The 18,558-nt window shown below is 40.6% G+C and overlaps 1 protein-coding gene across 5 annotated transcripts in view; it reads left to right on the top strand.

The window, feature by feature from the left end:
* Positions 1-18,192, top strand: part of nphp4 (nephronophthisis 4) — a 174,769-nt gene extending 156,577 nt beyond the window's left edge. For 3 of the 5 annotated variants that reach the window (XM_061769312.1, XM_061769313.1, XM_061769310.1), the window contains 6 exons: positions 250-329; positions 623-708; positions 3,573-3,744; positions 10,472-10,651; positions 11,135-11,275; positions 17,682-18,192. In XM_061769312.1, coding sequence (XP_061625296.1) covers positions 250-329; positions 623-708; positions 3,573-3,744; positions 10,472-10,651; positions 11,135-11,275; positions 17,682-17,822 — 800 coding nt within the window. In that variant the 3' untranslated portion in view covers positions 17,823-18,192. Of the gene's footprint in view, positions 1-249; positions 330-622; positions 709-3,572; positions 3,745-10,471; positions 10,652-11,134; positions 11,276-17,681 lie in introns of those variants that run through there. The other 2 variants (XM_061769311.1, XR_009787986.1) reach the window with 2 other exon arrangements.
* The last annotated feature ends 366 nt before the right edge of the window (positions 18,193-18,558 follow it).

Raw genomic sequence — 18,558 nt, 5'->3', positions numbered from 1 at the left:
TCATCTCTTTCTTGCTGGTGTTACAGTTTTCATCGTTCAACCTCAGCATTTTTTGCACAATGTATATTTTGATAGTCTTTTGCAATAGTACTAGCGTGACTTCAACTCCTGGAGACAAATTCCTTGTGTGTTTTGTAAAACACACTTGGTCAGTAAAGGTGATTCTGATCCCGATGATCCACCTGTGCATTAATGTGTGTGTGTTTTTTGTTTGTTTGTTTTTTTTTCAAATCTTTCTAATACTTGAAGCAGTTGGCGGCTCGGATACCAAGACTCACATTTCTGTACGCTGCAGTGACCCAAACATCATCTGTCAGACCCGGATGCTGGTGAGAGAATGACTTCCTTTACACGACATTTAAATGTCTCAGCCCACACTAATTTAAGCAGGGGATTAATTACTAAACTGATAGCTTCAGCACCATCCTTTGTTTAGAGGCAGAGTGCTATTCCAGCATTCTTTGTAATGAGTTGAGTACCTTTTTTGAAGCACAGAAGGCTTCTCTTGGATCCAGTTGAATGCTTTTAACATGCTAATGTGTTGTCTTTGTTTTTTTTTGAATGGTAATTTCTATCCCCTTATTTCTTTTTACCCATTTATTATTTTTTTCTGTGTCAATAGAAGCCAGGAGAGCCTCAGGATGTCTACTTGAAAATACCCGGAGGTCCGAGTCCCAATATCAAAATGTTCTTTGTGATGGTTTTCACGTAAGTATTCTTACAGTGGGCACAACATTTCATTTTCCTTAAAGACTAAATGTCATCAGTTTCATACTCTTTGATGTACTTTTAGCAGGTTTGCAAGATAATTTGGGTTGAAAATGCCCAGGATGTTGCTTTTCAAGCTATGTTAGTTGGTCTTTTAGCCCTGGCATTTAAGACGCTTGGATTTCTCATTGATCTCGAATATGTAAATAAGCTTTGATCTGATTGGATCGCTGTTATTCTTAAAATGACACTAAACAGGCCCAAAAAATGTCATTTATATTCGACACACCACAGAGAAGAGTAATGATTACAAGCCTGCCGAATTTGAATGAATTAAGCAAATCGCTAAGTATATAAACTCAGTCTCCAAAACTGGAATAATAAGGGACACCTCTCAGCTCTCAGATGCTGTGGGCATGTCGAATGGATGCGCCAAAAGGAATCCAACATACTGAGGGGGTGATAGCTTATCCGATGTAAAATCACGTTAGGAGGCTCAACTCCTAAGCACCGTGGCCTCCACAATCCTGAAATGGAAGACGTTTGGGACGACCAAGACCCTTCCTACCAAAGGCCGTACGGCCAAACTGAGCAATCGGCGGAGGAGAGCCTTGGTGAGAGAGGTAAAGAAGCAGAGCTCCAGAGATGCAGTCGGGAGATGGGAGAAAGTTCTAGAAAGTCAACCATCACTGCAGCTCTCCACCAGTCAGGGCTTTATGGCAGAGTGGTCCGACGGAAGCCTGTCCTCAGTGCAAGACACATGAAAGCCCGCATGGAGTTTGCTAAAAGACACCTGAAGGACTCCAAGATGGTGAGAAATAAGATTATCTGGTCTCATGAGACGAAGATAGAACTTTGTGGCCTTAATTCTAAGCGGTAAGTGTGACAAAAACCAGGCACTGCTCATCACCTGTCCAATACAGTCCCAACAGTGAAGCATGGTAGTGGCAGCATAATGCTGTGGGGGTGTTTTTCAGCTGGAGGGACAGGACGACTGGTTGCAATCAAAGGAAAGATGAATGCGGCCAAGTACAGGGATATCCTGGACAAAAACCTTCTCCAGAGTTCTCAGGACCTCAGACTGGGCCGAAGTTTCACCTTCCAACAAGACAATGACCCTATGCATACAGCTAAAATAACAAAGGAGAGGCTTCAGAACAACTCCGTGACTTTTCTTGAATGGCCCAGCCAGGGCCCTGACTTAAACCCAATTGAGCATCTGGAGAGACCTGACAATTACTGTCCACCAACGTTCACCATCCAACCTGACAGAACTGGAGATGATCTGCAAGGAGGAATGGCAGAGAATCCCCAAATCCTGGTGTGAAAAACTTCCCAAAAAAGACTCATGGCTGTATTAGCTCAAAAGGGTGCTTCTACTAAATACTAAACAGGTCTGAATACTTATGGCTGTGTGATATTTCAGTTTTTGTTTTTTTTAATAAATCTGCAAAATTTTCAACAATTCAGTTTTTTTTTCTGTCAATATGGGGTGCTGTGTGTACATTGAGGAAAAAAAATGATTAAATGATTTTAGCTAATGGCTGCAATATAACATCCATCCATCCATCCATTTTCTGAGCCGCTTCTCCTCACTAGGGTCGCGGGCGTGCTGGAGCCTATCCCAGCTGTCATCGGGCAGGAGGCAGGGTACACCTTGAACTGGTTGCCAGCCAATCGCAGGGCACATAGAAACAAACAACCATTCGCACTCACAGTCATGCCTACGGGCAATTTAGGGTCTCCAATTAATGCATGTTTTGGGGATGTGGGAGGAAACCGGAGTTGCCGGAGAAAACCCAGGCACGGGGAGAACATGCAAACTCCACACAGGCGGGGCCGGGGATTGAACCCGGGTCCTCAGAACTGTGAGGCTGACGCTCTAACCAGTCGTCCACCGTGCCGCCTGCAATATAACAAAGAGTGAAAAATGTAAGGGGGTCTGAATACTTTCCTACCCACTGTATATAGTGGGGGAGGGAACTCTTGCTAGAAAGTATACGTCCATCGGCCGTGTCTTAGCCCCGCCCACAAAATAAAGAAAATTCAAACGCTGATAAAGATGCTTAAACTATACTTCAACAATTCAGAACTATATTGTTATGTCTTTGCATATGTTTTCAGCACTTCCAACATATTTAATGTATTTAGAAACAAAACATGGATATCGGCTTCCATTTAAATATGGAAAACAGTTTTTGCACTGATTGGTCCTTGATGATATCACGATGGCTTGTGGCGGCTTAGCATTCATAGCGACGTCGTGTTTGGATCCTTTGATGTGAGGTCTCATTATCATTATGAAGCACAATTCACCAAGTGTTGGATTGTTGGCCCACTAATAGGAACCGTGATCTGAAATGGGACGTAGGTGAAAATTAATGGCTGTCTGAGTACTTTAATGTACTGTAAATGACTTACTTAAGGACTTACTTAAAGTTAACTATTACTACTTCTGCTTTTTACATCTGCATCCCATGTTGTCTCTTTCATGTGGAAGTTGCCTCATGGGAAGGTTTGGACAAAAGGGACATTCTTGCTTGGTGTCCAAATTCCCGAATGACTTAAAGCATCTTCCAAATGTCTCTGAATGCTCTTCAAGTGCTGTAGTCACAGAGCCGTGCTGAGTATGTGACTACATCACCTCCCACTCACAGCTCTCAGTCTCAGCTCAAGCCGCCGAGACTTGAATTTCCTTCGTCTCAGCAGTGGGAGGTTGATGACGGTGATGGTGGTGGCATTATCGGCTCATCATTAAAATGCAAGCGCTCTCATCTTTGACCTCTCGATGTCTCCGATGAGTGGGGGTGGTGGGAATACTTTATCTTACTGTAATTATTCCTGATGATGTTTTCTCTATATAGTGATAAGTGGATGGCTGCCCCCTCGCAGATCTGGCAGATGTACGTGCATTTCATGGAGCGGGTGGATGTCAGCTGTATCACTGGCCAACGGAGCTGTCAATCAGTGGTGTTGAGGGGGAGGCAGGCTCCTCGCAAGGTCAAGTGTTTCTCATCACACCCCCAGGAGATTGAGGTACAGCGCCAGTTTGTACATTTAGTGCCTGGGAAGTTACACTGTCACTCTCATTTGATTCTGGTCCCAGTTTATTATGTTGAGTACATTGGGTTCTCTGCCTCTAATCCTTACTAGGACCATCCGCACTTGCATTCCACTCTAGCTAGAACTCACACTGCAAGACGGGAAAGTTAAAAGATTATTAACGCTCTATGTTGAACCCAGGAAACTAGTAAACATTCTAGTGTACATTCTTTTTTCCAGATTTCGGATTTTTTTTTCAGATTTCAAACCAAGATTTGGTTTTGTGTTTCATGGCCACTTCTGTAAAGTCTGTTTACGACAACAAAACTCACTTACTTTAATATAACTGAACCACTGCCTATTTTTTGGGCCTAATTCACCAACCAACATAGATACCAACTACATTGTACAATAAAAAGAAAATAAATAAGCCCCTAATCCCAAAAGTCTCAGAGGACTTCACAGTAACTAAAAAATAATCAAACAAATAATCTATATATAACACCTATATAATATTATAATTTCAGAAAATATCCCAATCACATCAAAATTAAATTCAGCATCACAAGCCCACAGTTCACAGAGATGAAGCTGTTTTCATTCGACGACATCCCACGTCCAATCATATAATAATAATAATAAATAAAATGATAATATAAACCATAATCATTATCAGCACCAATAAAAATCTTCAAAGATGAAACTGTTACACCGTGGAATTAAATAACTATTCATTCATTCAATAAATAATAAAATCTTGGCAGAATTGTTATATTTATCAAACGTGCTGTTTTGACAAATTAATGTTTTTTTATCTGGAAAAAAAATATATTTTTCAAGCATACGATAGCTAACGTCATTAAAATGTTATTTCATAACGTATGGTCTTATATTAGCCTTTTATCAGCCAATGAAAAGTGTGAATTCTATTTTTTTTTTATCCAAAAGACAAGGAAAACTACTTAGTATTTAAATGTTGTGCTCTTTTTTTAAATCTAAAACATAAAGAAATCATTTTTTGTGGTTTTGGATGTCCAGTAAAACAAAAACAAAAAATTTGGAGGTGCATGTTTTTACATTGGGTGGTAACTTTGTTAAATAGTCGTTCATTTTCCGAACCGCTTATCCTCACTCGGGTCGCAGGCGTGCTGGAGCCAATCCCAGCTATCTTCAGGTGAGAGGCGGGGTACAGCCTGAACTGGTCGCCAGCCAATCGCAGGGCACAGATAACACTCACGCACTCACATTCACACCTACGGGCAATTTAGAGTCTTCAATCAACTGACCATGCATGTTTTTGGGATGTGGGAGGAAACCAAAGTACCTGGAGAAACCCCACGTAGGTACGGGGAGAACATGCAAACTCTACACAAGCGGGGCCGGGATTTGAACCCCGGTCCTCAGAACTGTGACGCAGATGTGTTAACCGTGTCGTTCACCGTGTCGCCTTTAATAAAAAAAATAAAATAAAATAAAAACAAAATTCAAAACACCAAGAAAGTCGTTTAGTTGTTTTTGTATGAAACTGGACAATGTTATAGAAAATATTGGCCATATTCTTTTTAACAGCCAATGAAAAGCATGTACCATACTCCTTTTTTTTTTTTTTTTTTTTACTCTTTATTGAACTAGAGTGGCTGCTACTTGAGTGAAACGTCTCTGTATGTGTCTCAACACTAATCCAATTCAAAGTCTGCATCTTGCCAAGAAAGGTTGAAATACCCAGACGCGCGCTTGTTTTGCTCGATTGGCAATCCTAAAATGACTTGAGCTATCAAGTCCAGTATTATTATTTTTTTCCACTTGTCGAAATGGCTCTACCAGCATCTTGAACATTGTTCTTCCAATCCGACCTGAGTCCATTCTTAGTCTTCTGAGTAACCCTAGGGTGTAATGGCATTTCCTTGGGGTGATTTGGGTCTTGTGTCTGTGTTAGTGTGCCAAAAGCTTGCGTGGCTTCGAGAAGAGCGGGTACCTGCTCACACGAAGCCACTGGTGTCTCTAGAAATTGTTTTTGAAGCAGATGGAGAGTGTGAACCATGAAGCGCAGTGGAAAAACTGGCATGCATTGCTGCACTTTTGGACGGCAGCTGCTCATTAATAGACGAAGCATCATCACGCTCCCAGTGATGGTGTTGTCTCTTTCTTGGGTCTCTTCTCATCAAACACATTTTGGCCTAATTATGTAAAAATTGAGACGATCGTGCCATTTCCTGATGCCAGAGTTGGTGAAAATATGAGTTATATATTTGTACTATAGAAAGTTTATTAGTGGACTGGACTCCATTTTCCTGTCTTGTATCCTTCTATAGCACAAACCACATTACTTACATCCACCATGGAAAGGGTTAGGGTTAAGGTCAGTGGGATATCATAAAATAAATACTGTTTTATGGAGCAACTTGGAAAACTTTGTTTTATTGTATCAATTAACTGTAGGCTCTGAAAATATTTCCTGACCGCATTGACATGGCAAAACACAAACACAGTGCATGTCTCACAGTTGAGAGGTCCTCAGTTCGACTCTTGCTCATATATTTGCTTTGCATGTTCTTCCCATGTCCATGTGGTGTGAATGTGAGCGCGAATGGTTGTTTGTCGTTTGTTTGTTGTCCTGCCTTTGGTTGCCGACCAGTCCATTCCATAACCAGGACAAGAATATGGATGGATAGATAATTTTTCCATTTTTCTTTGCAACATGTCTTCTGTGTTTGTAGGGTGTGTTACATTATGACTTGATATTTTGATATTTTCATGTTCCCTACTAAACTCCATTGAAAACACTTTGCTAATCCATACTATGCCAGAATGGGTTTCTTTTACATTTTATTATACAGGTTAGGCAAAGTCAAGTCTGTCAGAATGTGGACCTGAAATGCAAAGCATGTATTGCATTTTTTTCTTGTCTTTTTCTTTTTTTTTTTTTTTTGTCCAAAAATCATGTTGGTGTTTTTTGGATTAAAAACACAACTTCCCAACATTTGAAGATGCGTTTGATTGGATAGTGATGGAATATACTTATATTCTATTTAACATCCAATGAAAAGCAAATGTTGTTTTTTTTTATTTTCTTTGCTTAAACTAAAACATTTTGTAATTTTGGGGGTTTGAACTGACTCTCAACAATTTATTTGCCATATTTTATTTGACATCCACTGAAACAAATATATTCAAAGTTTTCATTTTTTTTTTTTTTTTTTCGGATGGTAAGAAAAAGATTAGGCTTTACTGTGCAGTGAAGGCACTTGGATCTGGGATTACGCTTAACAAAAATGACTAGAACATTATTATCATGCATTTTACAAATATGATTTGACAGAATAATGTTCTATGGTTGCTAGGGTTTAGATAAAACAATGGTTCTCATTCCAAGCCCAAATAAAAGTGAATTGCTTGTTAAAAAATAACTTGGTTGAATTATCGTGCATGCATACAGTAGTGATACAGAATGTAGTTTCCTTGAAGAAATAGGGTACAGCCTGGAAAAAAAAAGCGACAGATGTATTTTTAAAAGATTCCAGCATATGCATCACTGCGGCTGCTTTGATGTGACTCTCAGCAGGTTGAGTCGCTGTGGAATGTATCAGAGGAGTCTTATAAAACAGGATAAAGCTCACCGCTAGAGAATAGTTTAGCTTTTCTCAACAGATTTGGAAAAAAAAAAAAAAACGCAATGCAATAATTCTCATTCTCACATCCTCCTGTCTCTTGTTATATTTTTTCTCACTGTTCTCACTTATTGTCTGTCCTGCTTTTTTGCCCTCCCTTTCACCCACTCATTAATTTGGTTGATTTTTAACGCTGCCAAATATCCTATGTTTTGATCAGTGTGGGTTTCTTTGCCAGCTTGTTTGTCTGCAACTTCCTGCCGACCTGAATTTTTCGTGATGGGTGGTAAACATTTTTATTTATATACCTCAAACAAATGAAAAAAATGTAAACCTGTTCATATCATTACATTTATATTGTTAATATAGTCTTTCAAATGTCTTTCAATTCATTGAATTTGTATGCAGAGCCATAAAATGTAATATCTTGCCTGATTTAATCCAGCTCTGATTCAGATTACACATTTTGGAGCAAATTAAGTATCATGTAAAATGTCAATTCACATGCGTGTAGTTCAATCAAATGTTATCCAATCAACAAAGACTTGCTATGTGTATGCAGAGTCAAACACTGTCAAATACATGCAAATCAGATCCGATCCAGATATCAGTGCAAATAAGATTTCATCTCGTTTACATTTCAAATTCATATATTGCAGTCAAATCTAACTTGATTAAACAAGTTTTACCACCGCTATGTGTGTGCTGACAAAATTGAGACTCCAAATTGTACATGGGTCTTGAATATGAGAGTTAATGGTTGTTAGTGCATCCTGTGATTGACGGGCAACCAGTCCAGGGTGTATTCTCTCGCAAAAAGTCAGCTAGGATGTCTTTTAACTCACTTGTGACCCTGAACAGGATAAGCTGCCGAAAATGGATGGATGGACCAAAAGAAATTATGGATCCAGCTACATCTTCATCTCGATCGTAGCTTTTCGATTACTGATTTTGCAGTTGAAAAATGCAGCCCTATCTCTGCAGGTTGGCCAGACAGAGGGCTAGAGATGGGAAGCATGTGCAGCACGTTAGGGTGATTAAGGATAGAGATGCAAATGTCTTGACTGGTGCCAGTAGTGTGCTGGACAGATGGAAAGAATACTTTGAGTTGAAGGAGGAAAATGAGAGAGCAGGAAGGGTAGAAGAGGCAAGTGTGGTGGACCAGGAAGTGGCAATGAATAGTAAGGGGGGAGTTAGAAAGGCATTAAAGCGGATGAAAAATGGAAAGGCAGTTGCTCCTGATGACATTCCTGTGGAGTTATGGAAGCATCTAGGAGAGGTGCCTGTGGAGTTTTTGACCAGCTTGTTCAATAGAATTCTAGCGCGTGAGAAGATGCCTGAGGAATGGAGGAAAATTGTGCTCATGCCCATTTTTAAGAACAAGGGTGATGTGCAGAGCTGTGGGAACTATAGAGGAATAAAGTTGAGCCACACAATGAAGTTATGGGAAAGAGTAGTGGAGGCTAGACTCAGGACAGAAGTGAGTATTTGCGAGCAACAGTATGGTTTCATGCCTAGAAAGAGTACCACAGATGCATTATTTACCTTGAGGATGTTGATGGAAAAGTACAGAGAAGGTCAGAAGGAGCTACATTGTGTCTTTGCGGATCTAGAGAAAGCCTATGACAGAGTACCCAGAGATGAATTGTGGTACTGCAGGCGGACATCTGGAGTGGCAGAGAAGTGTGTTATAATAATACAGGACATGTACAAGGACAGCAGAACAGCGGTGAGGTGTCCTGTAGGTGTGACAGAAGAATTTAAGGTGGACGTGGGACTGCATCAGGGATCAGCCCTGAGCCCCTTCCTGTTTGCAGTGGTGATGGATAGGGTGACAGATGAGGTTAGGCCGGAATCCCAGTGGACCATGATGTTTGCAGATGACATTGTGATCTGCAGTGACAGCAGGGAGCAGGTGGAGGAACAGTTAGAAAGATGGAGGCATGCACTGGAAAGCAGAGGAATGAAGATTAGTCAGAATATATGTGCGTGAATGAGAGGGGTGGTGGGGGAAGAGTGAGGCTACAGGGAGAAGAGATAGCAAGGGTGGAGGACTTGAAATACTTGGGGTCAACCGTCCAGAGCAATGGTGAATGTGGGCAGGAAGTGAAGAAACGCGTCCAAGGAGGTTGGAACGGGTGGAGGAAGGTGTCAGGTGTGTTATGTGACAGAAGAGTCTCTGATAGGATGAAGGGCAAAGTTTATAAAACAGTGGTGAGGCCAGCCATGATGTACGGATCAGAGACAGTGGCACTGAAGAGACAGCAGGAAGCAGAGCTGGAGGTGGCGGAAATGAAGATGTTGAGGTTCGCTCTGGGAGGGAATTAGTTCATCAGAGGGACAGCCAAGGTTCAATGTTTTGGAGACAGAGGTCGAGAGAGCAGACTTTGATGGTTTGGACACATCCAGAAGAGAAATAGTGAGTGTATTGGTAGAAAGATGATGAGGATGCAGCTGCCAGGCAAGAGAGCTAGTGGAAGACCAAAGAGAAGGTTGATGGATGTCGTGAGGGAAGACATGAGGGCCGTTGGTGTTGGAGAGGAGGATGCAGGAGATAGGCTTACATGGAAAAGGATGACGCGCTGTGGCGACCCCTAAAGGGACAAGCCCAAAGGAAAAGAAGATTTTGCAGTTGAAAAATGTATAGTTCTGCTCTCTCTCTTGTGGCTTTTAATTTGATGTTTTTATTATAAAAAAAAAACAACAACAAATAAATAAGTACAGCTTTTACTAATATCAATGTATTAATTATTATTATTAATTATTCATGGGGGGATAGCGAATAACAAAAATCCTTGAGTAACTGATGTGGTGGCAAAGCACTAGTTTTGTCTAAATGAAGCTCATCAACTCACTTCAACATAGTTCCTTGGCATCAAGATGCACAAAGCTTTGGTGGAGTTTTTCCAACAAAGGTTCCTCAAATAAATTCACAAAAATTAAAATTTGCGAATGCTGAATTGCCACGATGCAGGGGTTCACTGTAATCCATTTAATGTTGCATATCTTAAATAATCCCCCAGTTTTTTGTCTGCTAATTTCTATTGAGTATTGCGCAATACCTTTGAAAAGTAACAAGTACCTTCTTCATTCTTCTTATCCCTTCTCCGCAGGTCAACCCTGGAGGTGTTTTCATGTTGCCCCCCGCAGGAGTGCAAGAGCTCCAGCTGAAGGTGCAGCCATGGCGGGTAGGCACTCGCTTCCTGTATGTGAATGCAGTGGACGTGGAGCAGCGGCAGTTAGTCACCGCTTGGCTACTGTGCCTCAATGTCCACCGACCTGTGCTATCGAAGGTGAGTAGATTAAAGTAGCCTTCTTCCAGACACTTAAACAAGTTGTCCCCGTATGTTGTTCATTTTCATCATAAAAGGACAGATGCTTTCATCAAGTAAACATTTTGACCTCGGCAGCTGTTGACTGATTTCCGTTCTGAGTGGCTGACACAATGTGCTTCGTTCAGTTTGGATTATGTAGCTCTCAAGTTTACACAATGTTTACACTAGTTTGCGTCTAGTCTAAAGCCATTTTAAACACTCTGTACCAGTACTTTTAAATATTTATATATCCCGGTAACCCAGACCTCAAGGCAAACATTGGTTATTACAGAATATGATTAAATGAAATAGTACAGAAGATGTTGTAGAAGGGTTTTGTTTACATACTGATTATGGTTATCTGGGTTTCTACATAGGAAGGTAGTTTACTGTGGCTGTTCTATTAATTTGCCATGTAAAATTTGCTTGTGTGTGTGTGTGTGTGTGTGTGTGTGTGTGCAGGCATTTGAAGTGTGTGTCCCAGTTAGTGGTCGCGGAAGCTCCAAAAAAATCACCTACGTCAACCCTTACACCAGCAGCCGCACCTTCCTACTTCGCTCTGACCATCCGGATTTGCTCCAATTCAAAGAGGATAAATTCCAGGTGAGATGAGGCGGGAAATCTAGTTTAAATAATCCACAAAGACATAAAAAAAACTGTTTTATGCCAGATAAAATGTTTCAAAATGTATATTGACAGGGACCCTCTAAGGTTGAACGCAATCTTTTGCACTTTCCTGTAAAAATAACCCATTCTTCCTTGTAGAATTGTTTTAATTCTGCAACAATGTTGGCTTTTCAAGCTTGAACGGCCCTTTACAAGCCATGCCACATCATTTCAATAGGATTCAAGTCCGAACTTTGGCTAGGCTACTCCAAAACCTTCATTCCTTCATTTATTTTCCTTCAGCCATTCAGAAGTTGACTTGCTGGCGTGTTTTGGATCATTGTCTTGATTGAGGTCACCAACTGTTGGCCAGCTTGAGGTCACCAACTGATAGTCGAATATTTTCCTTAAGGATTTTCTGGTAAAGAGGAGAATTCATGGTTTCATCAATCACAGCAAGTCGTCCAGGTCGTGAAGGAACGAATCAGCCACAGACCATCACATGACCACCACCATTTTTGATGTTTGACTGCTGGTATGATGTTCTTTTTCTGAAATGCTGTGTTACATTTACACCAGATGTAACGAGACACACACCTTCCAAAAGGTTCAACTTACCTCTTATCCGTCCGTAGAATATTCTCCCAAAAGTTGTCTTGTTTGTTTTTGTTTTTTGCAAAGGTAAGACGAGCCTTTATGTGCTTTTTGGTCAGCAGTGGTTTTTGCCTTGGAACTCTGTCATGGATGCCATTTTAGCCCATTCTCTTCCTTATGGTTGAGTCAGGGATACTGACCTAAACTGAGGCAAGGGAGGCCTGCAGTTCTTTAGATGCTTGTCCTGGGTTCCTTTGTGACCTCTTGGATGAGTCGTCGCTGTGTTCTTAGGGTCATTTTTGTAGGCCGACCACACCAGGGAAGGTTCACCACTGTTCTCTTTTTGCTCCGTTTTTGGATTATGGCTGTCACTGTGGTTTGCTGGAGTCCTAAAGCTTTAGAAATGGTGTTGAAAGTCTTCCCAGACTGATAGCTATCAATTATTTTATTTCTCATCTTTTCTTGAATTTCTTTGGATCGTGGCATTTTGTGGGAGCTTTTTTGATCGTTTGGTTGACTTGATCAGACAAATTCTAGCTAAAGTTATTTCCTGATTGAACAAGTCTGGAGGTAATCAGGCTTGGTGTGGTCAGTGAAAATTAACCCAAAAATCTGTTGAGTCACATTAATTCAGGATTTAACAAGGGGGCAATTACTTTTCCACAGAAGGCCAGGTAGCTTTGAATAGTATAATTTCTTAAAAAATAAAATCACAATTTAAAAACTGAATTTTATGTTTACTCGGGTTAACTTTGTCTGATATTAATTTTCTTTTATCATCTTAAACATTAAAGTGGGGAAACTATGCAAAAAAGAGAAGGGGGGCCAATATTTATTTCATGGCACGGCACAGGAAAATTTATTTACTGAACACCTAGTTATGTAGTATTTCTCAAAAGCAATCTTCTGGTATATGACAGCTTTCCTCTTGTTCCTCATGTCGAGTCTCCAGAAAAAGCAAGTTAACAAATAATTACTCTCTCACTATGAACGAAAGTGAATAAATGCTTATTTGCGTCACACACAAGTAGAGGAGCCGTTATTGCGGCTCTTTTGATGAGATGTGATAAAAGGGAAAAACAAATGACAAAACCTATGAACACGAAAACCAGTGAGATGCAATGGCAGTCTTTTTCCGCATAAACTATTAAGGCAAAATTCTGTCCCTGACCACACTGCATCAATTAGCCTGAGGGAGGGAGGTGGGCCCTTTGTTTTATTCCATATTGTTAGCAACACTCCAGGTGTCTAATAAAGTATTAAGCCTGCCAGCAGCGTTTAGCAATTCCGGGGACACTTTACTTCCTTTTTCATATGACTTGTAATAATGAAACACATTTCAGGAGGGAAAGCACAGCAGAGATCAATACTGATAAGCTTTTGGGGGATATAAATTCTCTAAACAGACCCATTTAGCTGTCACACGCTATAATACCGAATAGCACAGGATTGATTGAATTACTGGGAAGAAGAATGAATGTAACAATGAAGGAAAATTACATGGCTGGAAAGTCGATAAATTGGGCACAGGAGATACTGAAAGGTAAAAACAAAACATGCATATCTCATGCATATCATTGCAGAGTCCATAACTATCATAGCAAACATGACATTTAACTTTGCCTTTAGAGGAAATTCAAATGCAACATTTAATGCCGAACATACTTTACTGCAGGACATTGGTCAATCGGCAATTTGTTTAGATTTTGAAAACAATATATACTTACATGGCTGCCACATTAAAAAGAGTAAGGGGAAACTCCTGCTTTTTGTCATTTAGGGGGCTTTGCATTCGCTTCCCGGGGGCATCTACACTTTGGCTGAGGAAAATTTGTGGCCATAATATTTGGCTTTTGACTTCTTTTTTTTTTTTTTTTTATAACCTGAAGCACCTGTTGGCTCTTTTTAGGCATGATTGATCAAATGTGTCAAATGCACGGCGAAAACACGGTTGCAGCTTTCTCGGAGGTTGTTTACATCGACAAATCACCTACGGCTTCCTCCTCTTCTTATCAGTGCACGCTTTCTTTTAGACCCAAAATCTCAATTTAAGGCTTCACAGTGTAGCTATATAATTTAGACGCACAGCGAGTTTACATTGAAGCCAATGCGACATGGCACAAACATTTATTTTGTTTATTTTATCCGTTTGCATGAACTAGAATAACCTTGCTCCCAGATGACCGAGCCTCTCACCCTATCACTAAGGGAGAGACCACACACCCTGCGGAGGAAACTCATTTTGACCCCGATCTTGTTCTTTCGGTGACGACGCACAGATTGAGACCATAGGTGAGGGTAGGAGCATAGAACGACCGGTAAATTGAGAGCTTTGCCGTTGAGCTCAGCTCCTTACACACCATGAAAGACCGATACTGAGTCCGCGTCACTGCAGATGACGCACCAATCCGCCTGTCGGTCCCCTGCTACATTCTTCCCTCATTCGAGAACAAGACATCAAGATACTTGAATTCCTCCACTTGTAGCAGGAGCTCATTCCTGTCCTAGAGAGGGCACTCCCAACTTTTATGTATATATATATATATATATATATATATATATATATATATATATATATATATATATAATATCACACTATTAAATATGATGGTGTCTTCTTTTGTTGAAAAACTGGTCTGAACAATCGGGGTATCGGGAGTTTTTAAAATTATTTTTAACAGATTAATATTAAACTGGTATGTTCTGTAACAAATTATTCTAAATACAACCACCTCAATGGGAAATATTTTGAAAGTCAATGAAATCCTAACGTTTGTGCAACTTCACTGCTTTTTTCGATCCACACCAAAACTGTATATTTTCTTGCTAATGCTACAGCCATCCGGAAAAGTTTCTTTGGAAAGCAGTTAAATAGTTTTTGAGTTATGTTGGTGATAAACATCCATAGAAATGCAGGGGGAAAACATTCCCTCCTGCCTTTATTTCAGATTTAGTGCTTTAGTGAGACAAGGTGTACCAGCTTTTGGCATGGTAACAACTACACAAACACACTACCACATGTAGCCTTGGAGAGAAAGGCAGCCAGCCGCTGTTGTGAGGCGACCATTTGACAGGTCAGAATGTAAGAGCTGCTGGTCATCTCCAACCAGCTGTGAGAAAGTGCTGCTCGGCCCTCCAATGTGCGCCTCCCACATTACGATTTGAGTAGAGTGTGGACCCGCGTTGTACACTCAGCTACGAGAATCTCTCCAGTGTGTCTGAGGGAGTATCAGTGCATAACTGTGTCCTTCCTCTCAACTGCTCTTTCTATTTCTGCTCCTCATACTTTAATATCAGAGTACAGCACGCTTCTCTTGGGCCGGCGTCTTGTATTTATTGCCTCAGAGGAGGAATAAATCTTTCCTTTATGTAAGATTTCGTCTCTGCAATGTCACTCATTCGGTTTGACACCACTACCAGCCAGTATTTTTTTTAAAGGCTCATATTCAAGCTGCAGTGGTAACTTGTTTTACAGTGGATCAACTAGTGACAAATGGTCTAAAGACACTCATCCAAAATGAAAACACTTGCTAGGCGCTAAAGTAGGCCAAAACCCATGTCCAGATGTTCACACTTATACTAAACACAGTCCATGTTTCTGACGTCACTCACTACGCCCCATAAAGGCACACATGCAACAGTCCAGAAGGTGTCACTTTTGGCGTATCCCAAAGTACAGTGATTGCACAGTTTCTTTCTTTTGTCTTGTTTAATGTTTTGTCACACTAAACATTAAAGAGCAACCACATAACTTTGCCGTAAAGGACTGCTAGACATATGCTAACACCTCATGGGAAACGGGCTAACAAATACCATCTTTAAGCAACCGATATTTGAACACAAATGGTACAGCAATACATGTAGACAGACAGTATAACAGTACTCAGTCGCATATTCTTTATCCTCTGCGAAGAACGTTTGTGTATGTGACAATTCCACCAGTCCTATTCTAAACCAATCTTATCAGGATTATAGTTACCTTGTAGATATACAGTATATAGGCAAACTGACATAACAGCTGAGGAAACTGTTCTACAATTTAAAACGCATCTTTCAACTATGAGTGACTGATTTTTAGTATGTTTGAGTCACTGTTGTCATAGGTTGTAGCTGTACACAATTTTCTGCTTTTAGGTGTGATTGCTCTTAAAAGGTACCTCATATCGACAACGATATTGGTCTGTGCGGTCATTACAACTACAGTGCCGTCAAAAAGTATTCCCCCCCTTCTCAAACTCTTATCTTTTTTGCATTGTTGTTCTAGTTAGAGATTATCAACGAAATTTAAATATCAGGCAAAGATAACCCAAGTAAACATTAAATGCAGTTTGGTCGTGTGTGAAAAAGTAATTGCTCCCTTGTTAAATCATGAATTAACTGTCGCTAATCACCTTTTTTGGACTACATCCAAAAAGCCTGATCACCTCCAGACCTGTTCAATCAAGAAATCACTTCATAGAACCTGTCTGACAAAATCAAGTCAATCATAAAGCTCCCACAAAATGCCATGATCCAAAGAAATTCAAGAACAGATGAGAAATAGAGTAATTCACAGCTATCAGTATGGAAAGATTTTCAAAGCCATTTCTAAAGCTTTAGGGTTCCAGCGAACCAGTGAGAGCCATTATCCTTAAATGGGAAAAAAACATAGAACGGTGGTGAACCTTCCCAGGTTGCCTCAGTTAAGGTTAGTGTTCATGACACAACAATAAGGAAGAGACTGGGCAAAAATGGCATCCATGGCAGAGTTCCAAGGCAAAAACCACTGGTGACCAAAAAGAACATAAAGACTCGTCTTACTTTGGCAAAACAAATCATGTGAAGGATTCCCAAAACTTTTGGGAGAATACTATAGATTGACGAGAGTCAATTGGTTTTGGAGTAGCTCAGTCAAATTTAGCACTTGAATCCGATAGAAATACTGTGGCATGACCTTAAAAAGTTAATTCATGCTGAAACACCCTCCGGTATTGCTCTTCCCTCTGCAAGGCCAAAATATCTCCAGAGAGATGTGAAAGGCTCATTGCCAGTCATAGAAAACGTTTTATTTCAGTTGTTGCTGCTGAGGGTGGCCCAACCAATTATCAGGTTTAGAAGGCAATTTACCTTTTCACCCAGGGCCAGGTAGCTTTGAAAAGTTTAAAAAATAAATGTTATGTTTTCTTGGGTTATCTTTGTCTGATATTTACATTTGTTTGATGCTCCTAAACATTAAACTGCATGCATAACAATAACAATTTTAGAATGGGGCAAATACCTTTTAACAGCACTGTATCTACAGATGGTGAAAATGAAAGAAAAGTGCCGTTAGTCCCTTTGCAGCTTCCACTCTTCTGGGAAGATTTGATGAGTTTGTGTTATTCATCCAGCAGAACATGCCTGATTCTGGATGAGACAAACTCTGTTCAAGTTCATTGTGTTTGATGAGAAAAATGAGGTGAAAGGTCATCCGAACATGCCTTTGTGGACTATGCTGGACCACAAAATGGCCTTCCCCAAACTGACTCATTTATTTAGAGGGAGTTGTTCTAGTTTACTGGTGTCGGTACTTGTCAGCTCTCTCCTCATGGTGTTTTTTCCTCGATTTTCCTCAGTCATAACAGCAATTGCCTCATTGAGAAAGGATGCAAAATCTTTCTTGTTGCAGATTATTCGGGAATCCACCTGAATGATAAAATGTCTTAAACACATCACGAGCCACATACTGACAACAATTGTGGGTAACTTACATGTAGAGGGAGAGAACTGTAGGTATGATTTCCCCTTGAGAAAGACAATTTCAACAGCGCATTGTTTGTCTGCTGGTCAGCTCGACGGGGGCGAGAGTTACACCATCGGACTGCGCTTTGCCCCCAGCCTGAGTCCAGGCTCGGTGGAGATCCTGGTCTACGTGAACAACCTGGAGGAGAAGACTGAGGAGACGTTCTTTGTGAAGGTCACTTACTCATGAATCAGTGGCTGTGATATGTGTGCTTGAATTTTTCTACCTAAAATATATCATTTTGTACTTGATTAATAAACAGTCTATAAGTGTGTTTTTTTTAATTGTATTTTTAAAGAGTGACATTTATTTTTGTTCTGATCGAACAAGCTTTCCAGAAATAAATCAAACCCTGACAAACACAACTTAATCATTTTAGCTGCACTGTCTTTGTCCCCGGCTTAGCATTTTTCCTCGTTTGAGGTGTCCAGCCAATGTTCATGACAGTTCATCCCCAACCATCAGGAAGTGCACTGGGGGTGAAAGCAATAACATTTTATCGACTTTAATTACCCGGCAAAACCTCTTCAATGCCACTTTATGGGCAGGTTTTAATCTCACGCAAGCCAGGGGTCCGTGCCCCCCCCCCCCCACCCCTCCCCACATGCCCCCCTCACCTCCTGAACAACTTATCCTCATCATGCCGTTATTAGACGCGCTGCCATAATGGGGGTATGATGTTTTGAAGCGAGGAGAACAATTTTCCCTTCCCTCTTGCTTGTGTGTCTTTCACAGAGAGAACGGCGTGCACATTGTGTTACATAACAGCTTGTTACACAATTCCCTCCACCCCCTCCTGTCTCGCTTTCTCCCTTATTAGAATGCAGGCAGCAAACTAAGCTTTGAGCGCAGAGGCGAAGGCTAATAAAATGAAGATAACAGCTCAGTCGGGTACACTCCATTTTTACCTTCTCTAATATGTGGT

The sequence above is a fragment of the Phyllopteryx taeniolatus genome, chromosome 1, assembly GCF_024500385.1.
Source record: "Phyllopteryx taeniolatus isolate TA_2022b chromosome 1, UOR_Ptae_1.2, whole genome shotgun sequence".
Lineage (NCBI taxonomy): Eukaryota > Metazoa > Chordata > Actinopteri > Syngnathiformes > Syngnathidae > Phyllopteryx > Phyllopteryx taeniolatus.
Note: the sequence above shows the minus strand (reverse complement) of the source record. Positions and strands in the feature narration are given on the sequence as shown.